This window comes from Moschus berezovskii, chromosome 2 (assembly GCF_049115385.1).
Source record: "Moschus berezovskii isolate FMDL1 chromosome 2, NW_MosBer_1.0, whole genome shotgun sequence".
Taxonomy (NCBI): domain Eukaryota; kingdom Metazoa; phylum Chordata; class Mammalia; order Artiodactyla; family Moschidae; genus Moschus; species Moschus berezovskii.
In genome coordinates, this window is record NC_142461.1 from 133460992 (window position 1) to 133483487 (window position 22496).

At 38.1% G+C, this 22496-nt stretch overlaps 1 protein-coding gene across 4 annotated transcripts in view; it reads left to right on the forward strand.

Moving 5' to 3' along the window:
• PMS1 (PMS1 homolog 1, mismatch repair system component) overlaps positions 1-22496 on the forward strand; it is a 120974-nt gene that overhangs the window by 92507 nt on the left and 5971 nt on the right. For 2 of the 4 annotated variants that reach the window (XM_055398493.2, XM_055398494.2), the window contains 5 exons: positions 370-492; positions 1428-1571; positions 1722-2608; positions 16334-16819; positions 20473-20603. In XM_055398493.2, the coding sequence (XP_055254468.2) occupies positions 370-492; positions 1428-1571; positions 1722-2608; positions 16334-16819; positions 20473-20603 (1771 nt within the window). Of the gene's footprint in view, positions 1-369; positions 493-1427; positions 1572-1721; positions 2609-16333; positions 16820-19379; positions 19569-20472; positions 20605-22496 lie in introns of those variants that run through there. The other 2 variants (XR_016035966.1, XM_088830826.1) reach the window with 2 other exon arrangements.

A 22496-nucleotide genomic window follows, 5' to 3' on the forward strand; every position in this document is an offset into this window, starting at 1 on the left:
AGTTACAATATAAGGGAAGAAATTTTTTTGAAAATAGTAGGAAATAGGGTTGAGCAGAGAGCAACAATATTTATACTGTATGTCCTATGACAGTAAGATAATGTATTCATGAAACTTTAATGAATGCCAATTTTCCCTTAAAATTGCAAGAAGGGAGAGTTAGCTGAGAACACCACTTTAACATGCTTCAGTAATTTAAGTTTAATGTTCATGACATGGTTATCAAGAAGTATATGGCTCTTTAGACCTTAAAATGAAAATCCATTTGTTAATTTTTTTATACCTTTAAATGTATATAACCAGATCCATAGAATCATGTTTACTGTTGACATTGCATATCAACACTATAATTATTTATTACAATTATAGATTTTTCTAAGTGGATTTCTTCCAAAGTACGATGCAGACCATTCTTGCACAAGTCTTTCAACCCCAGAAAGGAGCTTCATCTTTATAAACAGTCGACCAGTACACCAAAAGGATATATTGAAGGTAATCTTTTTAAGAAAAAAGTTATTTGTCAACTTCTTATAAGGACTACTTGTAAGAATTTGTTCTAAAATAAGGAAAAGGAAAAATAGATATAATATGGGGCTTCCCTAGTTGCTCAGATGATTAAGAATCTGCCTGCAATGTAAGAGACCTGAGTTCAATGCCTGGGTTAGGAAGATCCCCTGTAGTAGGGAATGGTTACCCACTCCAATATTCTTGCCTGGAGAGTTCCATGGACAGAGGAGCCTGGCGGGCTACAAGAGTCAGACACAGCTGAACAACTAACACTTAACTTTTCACCTTACCTATGACTTTTCACAGCAATTCTGTGGTGAAATATTATCCTTATTTATAGTGAAGAAGGTCTTCTCTTGTGGCTTGGCTGGTAAAGAATCCACCTGCAGTGCAGGAGACCTGGGTTCGATCCCTGGGTTGGGAAGATCCCCTGGAGAATGGAAGCGCCCCCCACTCCAGTATTCTGGCCTCGAGAATTCCATGGGCTGTATAGTCCTAGTCCTGGGGGTTGCAGAGAGTCAGACAGGACTGTGACCCTCACTTTCATAGTGAAGAAGCTGAATGTTAGTGACTACCTTAGACCGCATAGCCAGGAAGTAACAGAATTTGAATTTGAACTCAGGACTTTGAAAGCATCCATGACACTATGGTTTTTCCATGAAGTCAGTTGCACTGGATGCCTGCTTGCACTTCATGTTAAGTAAATTCAAAGCCGCTAAATGAGCATTAGTATTTAGATACTACTTTTCCTAATAAGCAGTTGCATCCACTCAGTTTCTCAGTTGAATATACTTCTTCTGGTGGTATTTTAAGGATAATATTACTTAAATAATGCTATCTTTATTTATAAATACTTTAACGAATCATAATACTTGAGTATATTTCTGTCATTTTTTTGTCTTCATTACATGTATTTCTAGCTAATCCGACATTATTACAATCTGAAATGTCTAAAGGAATCTACTCGTTTGTATCCCATTTTCTTTCTGAAAATTGACGTTCCAACAGCTGATGTAGATGTGAATTTAACACCTGATAAAAGCCAAGTATTGTTACAGAATAAGGTAATCTTTTTCAATAATTTTTTGTATTATATTATTTATAAACTTATGCAGTCCTAGCCATTTTCATATGAAAAAGATTTACTTTTCTGTATAGATTTTTTAATATTATTCTCATAATTTCCCCTAATACTTGTTAATTTGTATTTTTAGGAATCTGTTTTAATTGCTCTTGAAAATCTGATGACGACTCGTTATGGATCACTACCTAGTACAAATTCTTATGAAAGTAATAAAACAGATGTTTCCTCAGCTGACATGGTTGTTAGTAAAACAACAGAAACAGATGTGCTTCTTACAAAGATGGAAACATCTGGAAAAAATTATCCAAATGTTGATACTTCAGCCATTCCTTTCCAAAATGATATGCGTAATGGTAAATCTGGAGAAAACACTAATTATTGTTTAAATCAGGTACATATTGGTGACCATTATGATGATCATTTTAATAGTGAAAATTCTAGCATTGATAAGAATGATGGAAATACATTTAAAGAAATCCCAAAGAGTAATTCATCATGTGAGGACACCCAAGAGGAGTATAGTGGAACTTGTTCTGTGGATTCTGTTGAGCAAGCCCAATCAGAAAATGGCAATAAAGGCCATGGAGATGAGAGTGGGGAAAATGAAGAAGCAGCAGTTCCTGAGAAGTCTTTGGAAATTTGTGTAGATGACTGGAGCAAGGGAAATATACTTAATTCTAGAGGGGAAAACATTGAACCTGTGAAAATTTTAGTGCCTCAAAAAAGTTTAGTGAGTAATGTAAGTAGTAATAATAATAATACAAGTCCTGAACAAAAGAATCTCTGTGAAAGTTCCTGTAACAAAAAATCAAATGTGGTAGATAACAAATCTGGACAGCTTACAGCTTATGATTTAATTAGTAATCGAGTAATCAAGAAACCCATGTCAGCAAGCGCCCTTTTTGTTCAAGATCATCGTGCTCAGTTTCTCACAGAAAATTCCAAGACCAGTTTGGAAGATGCAGCAGTCCAAATTGAAGAACTGTGGGAGACACTGAGTGAGGAGGAAAAGCTGAAGTAAGTCTCCGGAGCGCTCGTGTGGCCTGAGTGCTCAGATGTTTCCATTATGCATGACTCACTGGGCTGAGAAAGCTGCTTTTTCTTCTTCTTTATGGAAAAGCAGAATGGAAAATACCTTTTGGCTTGTCTTAGAGGTCCTTTCGGAGAAGGCAGTGGCACCCCACTCCAGTACTCTTGCCTGGAAAATCCCAGGGACAGAGAAGCCTGGTGGGCTGCAGTCCATGGGGTCGCTAAGAGTCGGACACAACTGAGCGACTTCACTTTCACTTTTCACTTTCACACATTGGAGAAGGAAATGGCAACCCACTCCAGTGTTCTTGCCTGGAGAATCCCAGGGATGGGGGAGCCTGGTGGGCTGCCGTCTATGGGGTCGCACAGAGTCAGACACGACTGAAGCGACTTAGCAGCAGCAGCAGAGTACCTTTTGGCATCACTTTTTGGGGGGTTAATTTAGAGATTTTTACTTTTTTTTTTTTTCTTTTTGCTTGTTTTTTATTTTGGTATAAAAAAGCTGCTTTCTGGTTTAAGTTTGTAATTAAAGGTTTTACATTCTTAAGACTACCATTTTCTTCTATTTCTTTTTTATACTACTCTTCCTATTACAGGACTTTTTCAAACTTTTCTATTAGAGCTATTAGAACAGGGTTTCTTTTTTAAGATCTTGAATATTCCCTTTTTAAATTGCTCTTTAAAACATCTGACAATACAAAAAGTATAATATTGTTGCAGATTTAATTTAGTGATCTTAATACTCTTCCTATTCAGTATAACTCAAAAGACTCTTCTAAAATCTTTTATGTATTGGCAACTTATAAACTATGGTGGGTTTGGAGGGGTAGTAAATAGGTGGTTTTATCTCTTATTAAAAAACTACGTATTTGCCATTTTTAGATCAAATGATCTGAATAAATCCAAAAAAGTATGATGGTTGTTTCTAGTTGACTGAAGGTACTTGGTATAATCACAGGCTATTATGTTTTGAGTGATTTAGCTCACCAGAAAATGAAAGAGTGCAATTAGAGTTCCAATCATATATTATTACCTAAGGCATCTCAATACTATGTCAGACATCTGGAAAAAAACTTTTAAATGTAACTGGTCATCCAGAGTTTATATTTGTGATAAACTACATGGATACTTGACAGATTGTTTTTCTTTTTTTATTAGCTTATTCAGTCTTATAAAAACACTATCAATATTAAAGTAATAAAGGTCACTATTAACACCAATAGGCAAAACCTGTAAGTTAACTTCTACCTTTTTCTTTTTTTTTAGTGGGGATGGTGGTTGTGTTTTTTCTTTTAACATTTATGTATTTTATATATATATATATTTTTTAAATATGTATCTATAAAAGATAAACATATTCTTTTGATTAATTTATTTAAGCTTTTATTTTGTATGAAGATATAGCCAGTTAGTGAACAATGCTTTGATAGTTTGAGGTGAAGAGCAAAGCAATTCAGCCATATATACACATGTATCCTTTCTCTCCCAGACTGCCCTCCCATCCAGGCTGCCACATAACATTGAGTAGAGTTTCATTTGCTATACAGTAGGTCCTTGCTGGTTAAGATACTCTTATTTTAAGTACAGCCATAATACAATTGTTATCACTTTCTAAAATGTGAATTTCTTAATCTTCAGTGTTCAAATTTCTAATTATTTCTTACGTGTCAAATTTTAAAAGTTAAGTCAAGATGCAAATGAAGGTCACACATTATTATTATTATTTAGTTTTACCTAAATGACACATTCAATTTAAAGATGAGAGCATTTAAGTTTTAATACAGCAAGCCCATGAAAATTGAATGACATTGATCAGGAAGTGATGAATTGAGAGTTGTCTAAGAATAGGAAAAAAAAAAGCATAGATGTTCCCAGTTCTCATGGAAGTAGGTACAGTGCAGCGCCTCAAAACAGCAGGTATTACCTCAGTTTCAGCAGTGTTTCTCCTTGCAGGCCCCAAGGTGTTAAGATACAAGGGTTATGGTTAATAGACCTCATCTAAAATGATCAGGCAGTATTCTGGAATTCAGAGTTTTCTCTGTCTTACTGCCATAAAGTAAACAGAAGAGCAATTGTTGAAGACCTCTGAAGCTACACCTGGGTTCAAACCTCAGTTCTTCTCTTTTCTAGCATTATGTAAAAATGTGTGCACAGTATCTTTTGGGTTGTTATGAGGATTGAATAAGATATATTATGTGTTATAAGATAAATAATGTTCATGATGTTAGAGTTTTTAATCTGTGAAAAGGAAATTTCTCTCTTGTGATTAACATTATTTTTCATTTGCTTATTCAAGATTAAATTTAATTTGGAGGTCAGAAATAGAAACCTGTGGAGAAAATTGAGGTTTCTTGGGATCAGAGAGCTTACTACATATCACAGAAAGCTCTATTAGAATCTTCCAGAGCCAGAGTCTGATGATCATGGCAGACCAGGTTGCAAATCATGATTAGTGAAAAGGTAGAACAAAAGAATTGCATTAACTACCATTTCTCTTCTAGTCTTTATCTTAGAATTCTTTTCCATGGTCTTAAGTTCTACAGGGAGTGCTAAGGAATATGAGAGCAGTCTCCTACAGATAATCAGTCCTTCCATCTATTCTTCCTTTTCTTTTCTTTTTTCTCTCGTTTCCGGTTTTTTTCCCCATCCTCCTTCCTCCCTTTTTTCTTTCTTCATTCCCTTCCTTTCCTCTCCTGTCTTTTCTTTCCTTATTTCGTTCAATTAGGAAATACTTAGGCTTCCCTGGTGGCTCACATGGTAAAGTGTCTGTCTACAATGCAGGAGACCTTGGTTCAGTCCCTGGATGTGGAAGCTCCCCTGGAGAAGGAAATGGCAGCCCACTCCAGGTCTCTTGCCTATAAAATCCCATGGATGGAGGAGCGTGGTAGGCTACAGTCCATGGGTTGCAGAGTCGGACACGACTGAGCGACTTCACTTTCAGGAAATACTGAGAACATTCTGTGTACAAGGCTGGTGTACTCTAGCTATTCATTTCAGATACAGTGATAAATGATAAATAAAACATACTTTCACTAATAAAAGTACAATCTTAAGAAACGAGTTATGAAAACACTTAGCAGTTAGGCTTAATCATATCTATAGGACAGGAGATACTTCCTGAATAGAAATTGATCAGGATGGTGTACAGAATTTTCTATGTAGAAGGAACACATAAGAATGCCCAAAAGCTAGAAGGAACACAGTGTTATTGAGGAATGGAAAGATGCCCTTTATGACAGGGATGTATTATGGGGGAGTTGTGGTAAAGAAGGGCTTCCCTGGTGGCTCAGCCAGTAAAGAATCCATCTGCAATGCAGGAGACCTGGGTTCAATCCCTGGGTTGGGAAGATCCCCTGGAGAGGGGAATGGTTACCAAAAATAAAGATTGCGGGATCCAGTCAGGTCAGATCATGGAAGGTTCGAAGGGTTTTGAATAAGACCTAGGATCAGGGTTTTGTACCAACAGCTTAAGATAGACTTACAGTAGAAGGTTCCTGCGTTTACATTTTCCCCTTCCTGGGTTCCTTCCCCGCCCGCCCCACCTTGCTTTCATCTCTTCTCCTCCAGTGGGTTGGAGGCCGCTTCATCCTCCTGCTGGCGTCTCTGTCAGTTGACGTGAGCTTCTGCTTGTTTCTACTTAGAGTAACTAAGAGTACTGCAATTGGGGTGAGATTCAAAATGGCGAATAAACTTCTAATTACATGTACTCTTGAGATACAGTCACTTGAGTTGGTTAGTGATAAGTCAGAGTTAGTACTTTTCATTTAAGTTACTAAATCCCTTAATGACATAAAGTCAAAGGAAACAGCTGTTTTACTTAATATTTACTTAATATTCCTTTTGGAGAAGGAAACAGTAACCCACTCCAATATTCTTACCTGGAGAATCCCATGGACGGAGAAGCCTGGTAGGCTACAGTCCACGGGGTCGCAGAGAGTCGGACACGACTGAGCGACGGAATGGAATGGAACGGAATATTCCTTTGGACATAACTTTTTATATTTCCCAAGGAACTAATTAAATTGACTTCTTGAATAAATCAAAAGATTAGTATCGTGTTTGAAAAGTTGCTCATTATAATTAATTACAAATGGTAACCTTCATCTTGAACTCACTCCACTGTAGGAGAAAATTTTGAATTTGAGTGTCCAGGAGCTAAAAATACTTATAGTACTTATATAATTAGTACTAATTAGTACTTATTAGTACTTATATAATTAGTACTAATTAAAGGTAAACTGTGTTGAAAACTTTGTGAATTGTAACTTAGAATTTCAGATTCTAAGCGGAAATGGAAGAAAATAACTTTAATAATTATGAACATGGCCTGCCAAGTCAGCAACTATAAGAAGCATTTTTCGTTTACCTAGTTTACAGTGAAATAGTCTTTTTTTTTACATTCTTATCCAGCTAATATTTATTTATTCAACAAATATGTACTGAGTACAAATTATTAATGTGCATGTCTCTTGTGTTTTAGTCTCACTTTCTACATTTAATACCATTCTTCCAATAGTATATTTTTATTTTCTAATACATACCTATTCAAATTTCTCCTTTAAAACGTATGTATATTACCTACAATAGAACTCAACCAGTTTCTTAAGAGTTTCTAAAGTTCAGAATTGTATTCTCAGTTCAGTTCAGTTCAGTCGCTCAGTCATGTCCGACTCTCCGCGACCCCATGAATCACAGCACGCCAGGCCTCCGTGTCCATCACCAACTCCCAGAGTTCACCCAAACTCATGTCCACAGAGTCGGTGATGCCATCCAGTCATCTCATTCTCTGTCGTCCCCTTCTCCTCCCACCCCCAACCTTTCCCAGCATGAGTCTTTTCCAGTGAGTCAACCCGTTGCATGAGGTGGCCAGAGTATTGCAGTTTCAGCTTTAGCATAAGTCCTTCCAATGAACACCCAGGATCGATCTCCTTTAGAATGGACTGGTCGGATCTCCTTTCAGTCCAAGAGACTCTCAAGAGTCTTCTCCAGCACCACAGTTCAAAAGCATCAATTCTTCGGCGATCAGCTTTCTTCACAGTCCAACTCTCACATCCATACATGACCACTGGAAAAACCATAGCCTTGACTAGACGGACCTTTGTTGGCAAAGTAATGTCTCTGCTTTTTAATATACTATCAAGTTTGGTCATAACTTTCCTTCCAAGGAGTAAGCGTCTTTTAATTTCATGGCTGCAGTCAGCATCTGCAGTGATTTTGGAGCCCAAAAAAATTAAGTCTGACACTGTTTCCACTGTTTTTCCATCTATTTCCCATGACCAGATGCCATGATCTTTCTGAATGTTGAGCTTCAAGCCAACCGTTTCACTCTCCTCTTTCACTTTCATCAAGAGGCTTCAGCAATATGTGAACTGTGAACTCCCAGATGTTCAAGCAGGTTTTAGAAAAGGCAGAGGCACCAGAGATCAAATTGCCAACATCCGCTGGATCATGGAGAAAGCAAGAGACTTCCAGAAAAACATCTATTTCTGCTTCATTGACTATGCCGAATCCTTTGACTGTGTGGATCACAATAAACTGGAAAATTCTGAAAGAGATGGGCATACCAGACCACCTGACCTGCCTCTTGAGGAACCTGTATGCAGGTCAGGAAGCAACAGTCAGAACTGGACCTGGAACAACGGACTGGTTCCAAATAGGAAAAGGAGTACATCAAGGCTGTATATTGTCACCTTGCTTATTTAACTTCTATGCAGAGTACATCATGAGGAACGCTGGGCTGGAAGAAGCACAAGCTGGAATCAAGATTGCTGGGAGAAATATCAGTAACCTCAGATATGCAGATGACACTACCCTTATGGCAGAAAGTGAAGAGGAACTAAAAAGCCTCTTGATGAAAGTGAAAGAGTGAAAAGGTTGTATTCTCTAGTCTGCATTTAAAAATCTTTTTAGCAAGGTTGCTTAAATAATTACCAAAATTTAATCAACTGTGTGCCCCATTCATTATAAGATAGGTGTTTCTTGATAGAAAATAATAATACCATATATTTATTATCATTTACTAGGTTCCAGTAAATGATAGGCTTCCCTGGTGGTTCAGACGGTAAAGCCTCTGACTGCAACGCGAGAGACCTGGGTTCGATCCCTGGGTTGGGAAGATCCCCTGGAGAAGGCAATGGCTACCCACTCCAGTACTCTTGCCTGGAAAATCCCATGGATGGAGGAGTCTGGTAGGCTATAGTTCATGGGGTCGCAAAGAGTCAGACACGACTGAGTGACTTCACTTCACTAGGTTCCAGGAACTCATTTTATTCCTCACATCAAAGTTATGAAGTATTTAAGATGTATATTATCTAGATATTACAGATGAGCCTACTGAAACACAGGAAAGTTAATTCATTGTGTAGAGCTGCTAAATGGCAAAGACTCTGCTCTTAGCCAGTACAATTTGCTAAATGCAAATAGCAGTTTTTAGTTCTAGATTTGTATATTAGAATCACCCATGGAGCTCTCTAAAAACACTACTGCCCAAACTCAGCCTAAGTATGGAGAATTGTAAACTCTGAGAGTGAGACCAGTTGAAAAGGGATGATGTAACCACTATACCGGAGAAGGCAATGGCAAGCCACTCCAGTAGTCTTGCCTAGAAAATCCCATGGATGGAGGAGCCTGGTAGGCTGCAGTCCGTGGGGTCGCTAAGGGTCGGACACGACTGAGCGACTTCACTTTCACTTTTCACTTTCACACATTGGAGAAGGAAATGGCAACCCACTCCAGTGTTCTTGCCTGGAGAATCCCAGGGACAGGGGAGCCTGGTGGGCTTCCGTCTGTGGGGTCACACGGAGTCGGACACAACTGAAGTGACTTAACTGCACCAGCAGCAGCAACCACTATACAAAACTGTTTTTGGCCCTCGAAGTTCATTTTATCCCTGTTATTATTAATCAAAATAGAAAAGACCTTATAACTTTTTAACCCAGTATAATTTTAAAAGGTCCATTATTTTGGACCTTTGTGTTCAGTTTATTTGAACTTCTTTTTGCTAACTCTAAAATGAGAAATAGTAACTGAAAAAATTAACATTTGGGTATAAAACTATAAGTTTATAAATTTAATCATAGAATTTTTATTTTGAGTGTTACTATTAGACTGACCTTAATTTTATTAGTATATAATTACTAGGGCTTCCATAGTGGCTCAATGTTAAAGAATCCTCCTGCACAATGCAGGAGAAGTGGCTTTGATTCCTTGGCTGGGAAGAGCCCCAGGAGAAGGAAATGGCAACCCACTCCACTATTCTTGCCTGGGAAATCCTATGTTCAGACGAGCCTGGTGGGCTAGTCTGTGGGGCTGCAAGAGTAGGACATGACTTAGTGACTAAACAATATAATTACTAAGTATGTGTAAGTTTTGTTGTGCTCAGAGCATCGTTTCTTCTATGTTGATATTACACCACATATTTAAGGAATTCTTCAGATCTGAAATTGACTCCTTACTGTTTTATTTAATTCTTTCCTTTTTTTTTTTTCCTTTTTAGTTTCCTGTACCTTAAATGGTTTTTAAAACTGGTTTAAATTTAGATGCAGTGAAGTGCATAGGTCTGAACTGCATGTAGATAGTTCAGTGCGTTTTCACGTGTGCACACCAATGAAACCACCACCACAAACAAAATATAGAACATCTCCTTCAGCCCAGAAGGTTCTTTAAGGTCACCTACAAACCAGTCACCACTTGCAGCCACTATTTTGATTTCCGTCACATTAGTTTGGTTTTGCCAGTACTTGAACTTCTTATGTATAAAATCATAATGATACTACTCCTTTGTGTCCAGCTTCCCCCAGCAAAATGTTTTTGAGGTTTTCATTCAGGTTTGTTGAATGTATCCATATACTTTATTCTTTTTGGTCGATAAATAGTACTCAGTTGTGTGAGCATATGTACCACAGTTTGTTTTCTCAGTCTCCAGCTGATGAAAATTGTGTTCTTTCCAGATTCTGGACATTATGAATTAAGCTGTGTTGTTTAGTTTCCAAATATTTGGAGTTATTCTAAATATCATATTGCTGTGCTGTGTGTGCTGAGTGCTTAGTCATGTCTTACTCTTTGTTACCTCTTGGACTGTAGCCTGCCAGGCTCCTCCATCCATGGGATTTTCCAGGCAAGAATACTGGAGTGAGTTGCCATTTCCTACCTCAGGATCTTCCCGACCCAGGAATTGAACCTGCATCTTTTTTGTCTCCTGCATTGGCAGGCAGATTTGTTACCACTGTGCCACCTGGGAAGCCCACTAATTTCTAATTAACTTTATCACAGACAGGTAAAATGCTGTTAGATTTAAATATTTTGAAATTTATTAAGAATCAAGCCCAGCAGCATATCTTGAAGAATAAACATCTAAAAAGAATCTGAATTCTATAGTTAGATGTAGTGTGCTAAAGTGACAATTAAGATAGTTGGTACTATCACTAAAATGTTTTTAAGGCTTTACTGATTTTTGTATTTTGGTCTGTCATTTCCTAAAGGAGGGGCATTCAGGTCCCCAACTGTGATTCTGGATGCGTCTCTACCTTTAGATCTGTAAGTTTTTGCTTCTCATAATTTGAAACTCTTTTCTTAGATCCATGCATATTTGTGATTGGTTTACCTTCCTAATGAACCCGTTTGTGATTATAGCATGTTCTTCTTTATCTGTGATATTATTTCTTGTTTTGAAATTGATTTCTGTTAGCTGTTCTTTTTTATGCTTACAATTTGCACGGTTTATCTTTTCATTCCTTTACTTTCAAACTGTCTGTCCGACCCAGCTCCTTTCACATTGCGACTTCTGCCCTGGATCTTGGAGTATGTGAGATTTTGTACGTGCCATTTTAGAGTGGAATCTATTTCTGTCAGCCCTCTGGCTTTCTTGAAAGTAAGCCCCACTAACCTTCAGAGCCATACATTCTGGGCCTCTCTTCCTGGTGCAGGCCCTTGAGCTAGGGATCCCTATGTGGAGCTTGGAGCCTATGCTTCTTATGTGATGAATATTATCCTCCTGTTTGTGGGTCTCCTACTCCGGGGATCACAGCTTCTCTGGTGGCTCAGTGGTAAGGAATCCACCTACCAGTGCAGGGGACGCAGGTTCGATTCCTGGGTGGGGAAGATCCCTTTGAGGAGGGAATGGCAATACACTCACAATATTCCTGCTTGGAAAATCCCATAGACAGAAGACCACAGTCCATGGGATGGTAAAGAGTCGGACATGACTTAGTGACTGAGCGTACACATATTCCAGGGTTAAGGGTCTTGATTATACCATGCCTATTCCTCCTACCCATGCCATTGTGGTTACTTCTTTCTGTCTTTAGTTGTAGAAAATCTCTGCTGGTCTTTAGTTCATTCTAATTGATAATTACTCTGTGTTTGTGTGTGTGTGTGTGTGTGTGTGTATTAGTCACTCAGTCGTGTCTGACTCTTTGCAACCCCATGGACTATACTTGTAATTTTGTTGTGCCTGTGGCAGGCGATCTTCTGGAGGAGGGCATGGCAACCCAATCCAGTGTATCTTGCCTGGAGAATCCCATGGACAAAGGAGCCTGGTAGGCTACAGTCCATGGGGTGGCAAACAATCAGACATGACTAAAGTGACTTAGCACACATGTATGGGAGGAGATAAGCTGAGGATCTTCCTACTGTACTTTGTTGGCCACACCTTTGCATCTCTGAATTTTGCTTTTCAAATTCTGTCTGATGGTCTCTGACTTTTAAATACAATAGTCTGTGTAATGTAACTGATAACGGTTTTGTTTTGGTCTACCAGTTTTCCTGTTCTTTCTCAGTTTTGTTTCTGTTCCTCCTTGTTTTGGGAGAGAGACAGCCTCTTTAGGGTTACATGAATTTAATTTTAAATTCCTTTATTGGCTTTGCCAGATTTTTTGCTTTAGGGAATATATTGTACATCCTTAATTTATCATAATCTACCTGAGTCAAGCCATAGCTTTGACTATGTAGACCTTTGTCAGCAATGTGATGTCACTTCTTTTTAATATACTGAGTAGGTTTGTCATAGCTTTTCTTCCAAGGGGCTTTGAATTTCATAGCTGCAGTCACTGTCTTCAGTGATTTCGGAGCCCAGGAGAATAAAATCTGCCACTGTTTCCACTTTTTCGCCATCTGTTTGCCATGAAGTGATGGGACAGGATGCCATGAAGTGATGGGACAGGATGCCATGATCTTCATTTTTTGAACGCTGAGTTTTAAGCTTTTTCACTCTCCTCTGTCACCCTCATCAAGAGGCTTGATAGTTCCTGTTCACTTTCTGCCATATGGGTGGTGTCATCTGCATATCTGAGGTTGTTGATATTTCTTCTGGCAATCTTGATTCCGGCTTGTGCTTCCTCTAGCCCAGCATTTCTCATGATGTACTCTGCATAGAACTTAAATAAAAAGGGTGACAGTATACAGCCTTGACGTACTCCTTTCCCAATTTGGAACCAGTCCGTTATTCTGTGTCCAGTTCTAAATGTTGCTTCTTGACCTGCATATAGGTTTCTCAGGAGGCAGGTAAGGTCATCTCTTCAGGAATTTTCCACAGTTTGTTGTGATCCACACAGTCAAAGACTTTAACATAATCATTGAAGCAGAAGTAGATGTTTTTCTGGAATTCCTTTGCTTTCTCTGTAATCCAGTGGATGTCGGCAATTTGATCTCTGGTTCCTCTGCGTTTTCTAAATCCAGCTTGTACATCTGGAGGTTCTTGGTTCACGTACTGTTGAAGCCTAGCTTGAACGATTTTGAGCATTACTTTGCTAGCATGTGAAATGAGCACAATTGTACAGTAGTTTGAGCATTCTTTGGCATTGCCTTTTTCTTTGGGATTGGACTGAAAACTGACCTTTTCCAGTCTTGTGGCCATTGCTGAGTTTTCCAAATTTGCTGGTATATTGAGCAGCATTTTCACAGCATCATCTTTTAGGACTTGAAATAGCTTAGCTGAAATTCCATCATCTTCACTAGCTTTGTTCGTAGTGATGCTTCCTAAGGCCCACACTCCAGGATGTCTAGCTGTAGATAAGTGATCACATCATCATGGTTATTTGGGTCATGATGATCTTTTTTGTATAGTTCTGTGTATTCTTGCCACCTGTTCTTAATATCTTCTGCTTCTGTTAGGTCCATACAGTTTTTGTCCTTTATTGTACCCATCTTTGCATGAAATGTTCCCTTGATATCTCTGAGTTTCTTGAAGAGATCTGTGGTGTTTCCCATTCTGTTGTTTTCTTCTATTTCTTTGCATTGTTCATTTAAGAAATCTTTTTTTAATCTCTCCTTGCTATTCTATGAAACTCTGCATTCAGCTGGGTATATCTTTCCCTTTCTCTTTGCCTTTCACTTCTTTTCTCAGCTGTTTGTAAGGGCTTCTCAAACAACCGCTTTCCTTTTTTGCAGTTCTTTTTCTTTGGGATGGTTTTAATCACTGCCTCCTCTACAATGTTATGAACCTCCATCCACAGTTCTTCAGGCATTCTGTCAGATCTAATCCCTTGAATCTATTTGTCACTTCCACTGTATAATCATAAGGGATTTGATTTAGGTCATCCCGGAATGGCCTAGTGGTTTTCCCTACTTTCTTCAATTTAAGTCTGAATTTTGCAATATGGAGGTCATGATCTGAGCCACAGTCAGCACCTAGTCTTGATTTTGCTGACTGTAAGAGCTTCTCAGTCTTTGTTGCAAAAAACATAATCAGTCTTTTTTCAGTATTGACCATCTGGGGATGTCCATGTGTAGAGTTGTCTCTTGTGTTGTTGGAAGAGGGTGTTTGCTATAACCAGTGTATTCTCTTGGCAAACCTGTGTTAGCCTTTGCCCTGCTTCGTTTTGTACTCCAAGGCCAAACTTGCCTGTTACTCCAGGTATCTTTTGACTTCCTCCTTTTGCATTCTAGTTCCCTATTATGAAAAGGACATTTTTTTTGGTGTTCTAGAGGGTCTTGTAGGTCTTCATAGAACTGTTCAACTTCAGCTTCTTCTGCATAGTGGTTGGAGCATAGACTTGGAGTACTGTGATGCTGAATTGTGTGCTTTGGAAATGAACTAAGATCATTCTGTCATTTTTGACATTGCACTCAAATACTACTGCATTTTGAGCTCTTTTGTTGACTATGATGGCTACTCCATTTCTTCTCAGGGATTCTTGGCCACAGTAGTAGATACAATGGTCATCTGAATTAAATTCACCTATTCCTGTCCATTTTTGTTCACTGATTCCTAAAATGTTGATGTTTACTCTTGCCATCGCCTGCTTGTGAAAGTCACTCAGTCATGTCTGATTCTTTGTGACCCCGTGGACTATACGGTCGGTGAAACTCTCCAGGCCAGAATATTGGAGTGGGTAGCCTTTCCCTTATCCAGGGGATCTTCCCAACCCAGGGATCAAACCCAGGTCTTCTACATTGCAGGTGGATTCTTTACCAGCTGAGCTACCAGGGAAGCCCTGGTTGACCACGTGCAATTTGCCCTGATTCATTGACCTAACATTCCAAATACCTATGCAGTCTTTACAGTATCAGAGTTTACCAACAGACACGTCTACATGGAGCATCATTTCCGCTTTGGTCCAGCCTCTTTATTCTTTCTGGAACTATTTCTCCCCTCTTCCGCAGTAGCATATTGGACACCTGTCGACCTGGAGGGCTCATCATCCGGTGTTACATCTTTTTGCCTTTTCATTCACCGATGGGGTTCTCAAGGCAAGAATACTGAAGTGGTTTGCCATTCCCTTCTCCAGTGAACCATGTTTTGTCAAAACTCTCTACCATGGACTTGTCTGTCAAAAATCTATTAAAAATTTCTGTTTGAAATTCAAACATCTATGTCATCTTGAAGATGGTTTCTGCTCTTCATTTTTTCTCTTTCCCATAACTCACACTGTCCTGTTTTATTGCTTGAGTGTTATCTTTTGCTTGTATAATGGACATTTTTGATGATATGTTGCAGAAACTCTGGGTTCTGTTATCTTCTGAAACATTGGGTTTTGTTCTACCACACAGTTAAGTTACTGACAGGTCACCTAGAGCTTGGGGAGGCTTTGTTTTATACTTCCTTTAGGCAAAGACTTTAAATTTTGCTGTTAGTCTTAGGGCAACTTCCTTAGTTCTAGAATATAGTTGTGTGTTTTTTTCCCTAAGAAGTAGCCCTTCTCCAATTTTAATTGAAAGCACAAACTGTTTTCCGAGTCATTTAATTATGTGAAACTTAAGTTCCAAACTCTTTTTTTTTTTGCCGCAGGAGCAGGCAGTTATTGAAATCTCTGTTTAGTTCATTTATGGTCAAGTGCTTACTTTCCTCTAGATTCTCACACGTAGGATTTTTGAGATTTTCTCCCTCAATTTCCAGTTGTTTTTGAATCAGGGGGTTCTATGCTCTGATGACTCAAGTCTATTATGAGTTCAGCTTTCTGACTGAGGTCTTGCTATTCTCTCATAATGCTGGGGAACTGCGTCTGGTTAAAAGTGGTATAAATGTGGATCTCTTCAAGGGTTGAATCCGTTCCAAATTCTCTTACTTTTCAGTACTCTTCAGTGCCTGTATTGAATAGTTGATTTCTTTATTTTGTTCACAGCTTATGGTTATATATGGGTGGGTTAGTGCCATATGAGCCCCTTTGCATTACTGTGCCTGGAATGGCATCTCTTTGTTTTTTATAACATATACTTCAGATGGTTAATATATTTCTCATTATGACTTTATTAGATCATTTTTATATCTATTCACAGATATGAAGAGAAAGCTACTAAAGACTTGGAAAGATACAATAAGCAAATCAAGAGAGCCATTGAACAGGAGTCACAAGTATCATTAAAAGATAGCAAAAAAAGGATGAAACCCACCAGCGTTTGGAGTTTGGCACAGAAGCACAAGTTGAAAACTTCGCTATCTAATCAGCCAAAACTTGATGAGCTCTTTCAGGCCCAAATTGAAAAAAAAAAGAACCAAAACATTAAAATAGTTCAGATCCCCTTCTCTATGGAAAACTTAAAAAAGAATTTTGATACACAGAAGAAATTTGACTTAGAAGAAAAGGACGAATTTTGCTTGATCCACAATCTCAAGTTTCCTGACGCATGGCTAATTACATCCAAAACAGAGATAATGCTGTTAAATCCATATAGAGTGGAAGAAGCTCTGCTATTTAAAAGACTTCTTGAGAATCACAAACTTCCTGCAGAGCCACTGGAAAAACCAATTATATTAACAGAGAGGTATGGTGAAGTAATATTTTTTTTTTACCCTTAAAAACATTTACTAATTGAAATTGAAGGTGAAAAGTTGAATTTCCTAATATGGAAAAGTGGTATTTATTTAAAGAAATTGTATAATTTGATTTCTAATATTTAGTAGAATTAATTGCTTTTAAATAATTTTAGAATATTCTAGGTAGTTTACTTCTGCACTTAATAAATAGTAAGCTCAGTCCCCCACCACCCGTACATTGGTAACTTCCCCAGGGTAATTCTGACATTGGATTGCCATGGCACTTCTTTATTGTGTAGTCTTTGTTTTAACATTTCAGACATATACCAGCATAGAATTAAATGATTGCCTATATCAATAGTTATCAAGGTTTTCCCACATTTCCTCTCTCTGTCCTTGATATTTATATATGCCCATGTATGTTTTTCCTTTTACTAAAGGATTTAGAATGATTCCCACCTAAAAGAGTTTTCAGTCTATCACTAAAGTGGCCATTTTCTTACCTAGCTACAATGCCTTTTTTCATACGCTACACAATACTAATTCATTGGGATTGTCTCTCCTTGTCTTAAAATGTATTTTTGTATTTTTTGGATTATTAAGTTTAATTTACATCTAACCCAGGTCCAGCCACTACATTTTGTTATGTATTTTAAATCTTTTCTAGTATCATACCATTAACTTATTGTGGATACTTAGTCACTTATTTGTTGGAATATCCCATTGTCTCTGTTTATCTGTCTTGTTTCCTTGTGGTGATGTTTAACTTGTTTTTCCCTCTCCCATTTTTAAGTGGATATTAGTTCAGGAGGATTGAATAGATTTAGATTATACTTTCTGGTAAGACTGTTTAATAGGTGATGCTATGTGCTTCATATTTCATCACATCAAAAGGCACTCATCACTGGGTTCAGGGAAGCCTGGCGTGCTGCAGTCCGTGGGGTCGCAGAGTCAGAAACTGAGCGACTGAACTGAAATGAGCTACTGACAACCTGACATTCCACCTTAAAGTTCCCAGTTAACTTTTCCATAATGGTTTTATCCACAGATGATTATTGCCTGCACTAATATTAGTATAGATTATAAAATGCAGTATTTCCTATTCATATCCTACATGAACAAACTGTTTTCTCATAAAACAAAGAGCTATTAACTAAAATACTAACATTTCACTTTTTTATACTTAATATTTCTTTTTTTAGCCTTAACATAGGGAGAAGTTATGATAAAGGAGGTTACCTAAAATTTAAAAGATGTGAGTTTGTTTTGTAGAACAAAGTTCTGTATCAGAACGTACAGAAATAAATCAAAACTCATTTTAAAAATGTATTCAAACCCTTGTGTTACAGACACTTCCTCCAGAAAGAAAAACAGGGCTAGAAACAGAAAAACATTTGATAAAGCTGTCTTTGAGTATAAAATTTGAAATACACTCTAGCTCTTTTTAAGGGAAGAGAGAGAAAAGTACTGTCAAATTTTTTAACTTCTAATTAAACCTAAGGGTATATTAATTTTTTAAAATTCTTCCTTTGACAATTTCCGAAGCCAGTTTAAAGAGAACACTGCAGTAGTAATCACAGTAACTAAAGTCCAGTGTCTTTCACAGTATTCTCTTTGAACTGACTTAGGAAACTGTGAAAGGGAGAATTTGGAAGAATTAATACACCCTTCAGTCCAGTTCAGTTCAGTTCAGTCGCGCAGTCGTGTCCGACTCTCCGCGACCCCATGAATCACAGCACGCCAGGCCTCCCTGTCCATCACCAACTCCCGGAGTTCACTCAAACTCATGTGCATCGAGTCGGTGATGCCATCCAGCCACCTCATTCTCTGTCATCCCCTTCTCCTCCCAGCCCCAATCCCTTCCCAGCATCAGAGTCTTTTCCAGTGAGTCAACTCATGAGGTGGCCGAAGTATTGGAGTTTCAGCTTTAGCATCAGTCCTTGCAATGAACACCCAGGATTGATCTCCTTTAGAATGAACCCTTAGGTTTAATTAAAACAATTACAAAATTTGACAGTACTTTTCTCTCTCTTCCCTTAAGAGCTAGAGTGTATTTCAGATTTTATACTCGATTGCTTTTCTGAATGATGTTTGTAAATTTTCATTTACATCAAAAATCTTTTTGTGCTTGTACAAATTACAGGTTTTTGAAAATATTTTTCTTTATGATATTGTTATAATACATTAAAATTATTAAAATACATGACAAAGATTAAAAATTACATTAAAATTATTATTTGGGTCCATACAGCCTGAGAATAATCTTTCATATTTGAATAGCAGCAAAGCTTCATTCAAAATTCTTTTCCCTTCTGAAATGTGACATCCCCATCATAAGTTTTTAAAAACTGAGTCATAAATAGGATAATTATGTGTTGGACTGTTTCTGCATCAGATTTCTGACGCAGGTTGTATAGTTTCTCTCTCAACAGAATAATTTAGAGGTCTATAAAATACAAAGTAAGAGCTCCATAATAATAACAACAATGGCTAATATTTATCACGCTCTTCCTATATGATAGGAACTTCACTAAGCTTTTTGCTTTCATGATCTTACCTTCACAATAGCCTAATGAGAGGCATCCACATTTTAATAAGGAAACAAGAACAGAAACGTCAAGTGGCTTACCACGGTTCACACAGTCAGTATATGCATGGTGTGTATGGATTCCAGTCTTGACAGTGACTCTGGATCCTGCGCCACTGCTTTCCACAGTGTCATCATCACCACCACAGCCTGCCACTGTCAGCTCTCAGGTTGGTCTCCTGAATATTGGGTTGCACCAGACAGAGCACCTCCCCTATAGAGCCAAAGTTCTCCTCTCTGTGGCATCTGCACTCCTCAGCCTTTCACAGGTGATAAGCAAAGACATTATCCATTTACTTTTTCAAGGAGTTCAGGATTTTAATGAACAAGTAGCAGCTTATCATTCTGCACCAGACAGAATGTAGAACAGTGCCTTACACACCTACCATATGGTGGGTGTCCACAGAGACATTATTGTGAATAACATGTTATGAAGCACCCTGAGCAGGCCTAAAACCAACATGAAAGGTTAATTTCTGCCCTAGATAATCTTTCACCACCTCAAAATTTTGTTTAATGCTTTTACCACTCAGAACCATGTCATAGGCCACCTTTGGCAAACATATCATGCCTATAGTATACAAGAGAAATCTCTTAGAAGTCCTGAATTATTAAATTTTTAAGTTCCTGGGAGAAAAGGTTACATGCTTATCTTCTTATTGAAGAAGCCTTGACTAACGACAGAATATTATGCAAGGTGGACTGCATCAATAACTTGACAGTATATTGTATCTGTGTAAATTAAGGTATAAAGTGGCATTATTTATAAATAAAGTTTTCATTTGTATTATATCGAAAGAGCACTTTTAAAATTTCACATTTAGTTTGTAAAGTTGTAGAAGATAGAAACTGGCTTTTGTGTCTGTTCTTCCTTTCTGTACACTGTATGTGGTAGGTCTATGAAGCGTTAAACAAATGTAAAAGCAGTGGAGTTTCTCACAGGGCTCCTTACACCATTGTATTTTGGTTACTGATAATACTTTTTAAAGGGCCTTCAGGTTAACTTTTTTCCATAAATTCTCTTATTTCACTGTAAATATTTAAGAAGTTAAAGGGCCATAATTTCTTTTTCAGTCTTTTTAATGGATCCCATTATTTAGAGATTTTACATAAAATGACAGCAGATGACCAAAGGTACAGTGGATCAATTTACCTGTCCGATCCTCGTCTTACAGCAAATGGTTTCAAGATAAAATTGATACCAGGTATGATACTGTGGTTTAATATTTCCCGAATCAGAAAAATAAATCTTGTTCCAAAAGTTACTTTCGGGTTTCAAAGTTTACAGATATGATGGTATGTTTTTGTCTCACCAAAAGTATAATGTCAGCTGTATAAAAACAGTGTATTTCCAAAAGGTCACTTCTGCCTGAAACAAGCAAGTTTGGCATCTCTTTCAGTCTGTTGCTTTGTGTTTAGCATTTCCATGACTAACCAGCAACTATAATTTTTGCCATCCTTTGTCACAACATGCATACTGCCTGCTGTGTCTTAACTAAATTATTAAATACTCCTTAGCTGATGAAGCAGAAATAAACATGTAGAATACTGGAATCAGCTAACAAAATTGGACATCTCTTTTTCTTTTCTATAAAATGATATACTTGTTTTCCCAATGAGTTATCTAACAACAACAGTCTTACTGTTTGGAGAGTGAATGATTTTTTTCCATGGCTTTGCTATCAGTTGAGTTCAGTTCAGTTGCTGAGTCATGTCTGACTCTTTGCAACCCTATGGACTGCAGCACGCCAGGTTTCCCTGTCCATCAGCAGCTCCCGGAGTTTAGTCAAGCTCTTGTCCATTGAGTCGGTGATGCCATCCAACCATCTCATCCTCTGTTGTCCCCTTCTCCTCCTGCCTTCAGTCTTTCCCAGCATCAGGGTCTTTTTCAGTGAGTCTGTTCTTCACATCAGGTGGCCAAAGTATTGGAGCTTCAACTTCAGCATCAGTCCTTCCAGTAAATATTCAGTGTTGATTTCCTTTAAGATTGACCAATTTGATCTCCTTGCAGCCCAAGAGACTCTCAAAGAGTCTTCTCCAACACCACATTTCAAAAGCATCAGTTCTTTGGTGCTCAGCCTTCTTTATGGTCCAGGCTTTGCTGAAAAGCCTGTTATAATACTGTTTGTTTGCTATGGAAATTCACCAGGTGAGGAGAAAAAGGAAAATTCATCTGGCTAGGAGACTTCAGTTTTCCTGACTGGCCCCTTCTCTGTTCTTTCATAGTTTAAACTATGAAACATACTTAACTTACTTATTTACTTAACATACTTAACTGTCTCTGCTCTATCTACCCCTGCTTCCCAGGTGGCACTAGTGGTAAGGAATCCTTCTGCAAATGCTGGCCAATCTGGTCCAGTTACTTTGCCTTCTGTCTGGTATCAAAAGGCACAAAATTTCCAGGACAAATGATTCCACTGTCCTCCGGCCCACTTGCCCCTAAACTTCCCATGGGCAAAGTGTGGAAAAACAAAACAATGCAGAAAAAGAGGCACAAAAGTTCCAGGACAAATGATTCCACTGTCCCCTGGCCCACTCGCCCCTAAACTTCCCATGGGCAAATTGTAGAAAAACAAAACAATGCAGAAAAATTTTAAAGGAATGATTTACTGAGACATGAAGAGAAAATAAAAATTATATACAAAACCATGAAATAGGATATATACAGAAAATGCTTTGGTTTTCCATACTTGAATTTTATTGACTAGCAGTTTTAAGAAAACCTACTCAGAACTTTTAACAGATAGCATATTAAAAAGCAGAGACATTACTTTGCCAACAAAGGTCCATCTAGTCAAGGCTATGGTTTTTCCCATGGTCATGTATGGATGTGAGTTGGACTGTGAAGAAAGCTGATCACCGAAGAATTGATGCTTTTGAACTGTGGTGCTGGAGAAGACTCTTGAGAGTCCCTTGGACTGCAAGGAGATCCAACCAGTCCATTCTAGAGGAGATCAATCCTGGGTGTTCATTGGAAGGACTGATGCTAAAGGTGAAGCTGCAATACTTTGGCCACCACATGCGACGTGTTGACTCACTGGAAAAGACTCTGATGGTGGGAGGAGATGGGGACGACAGAAAATGAGATGGCTGGATGG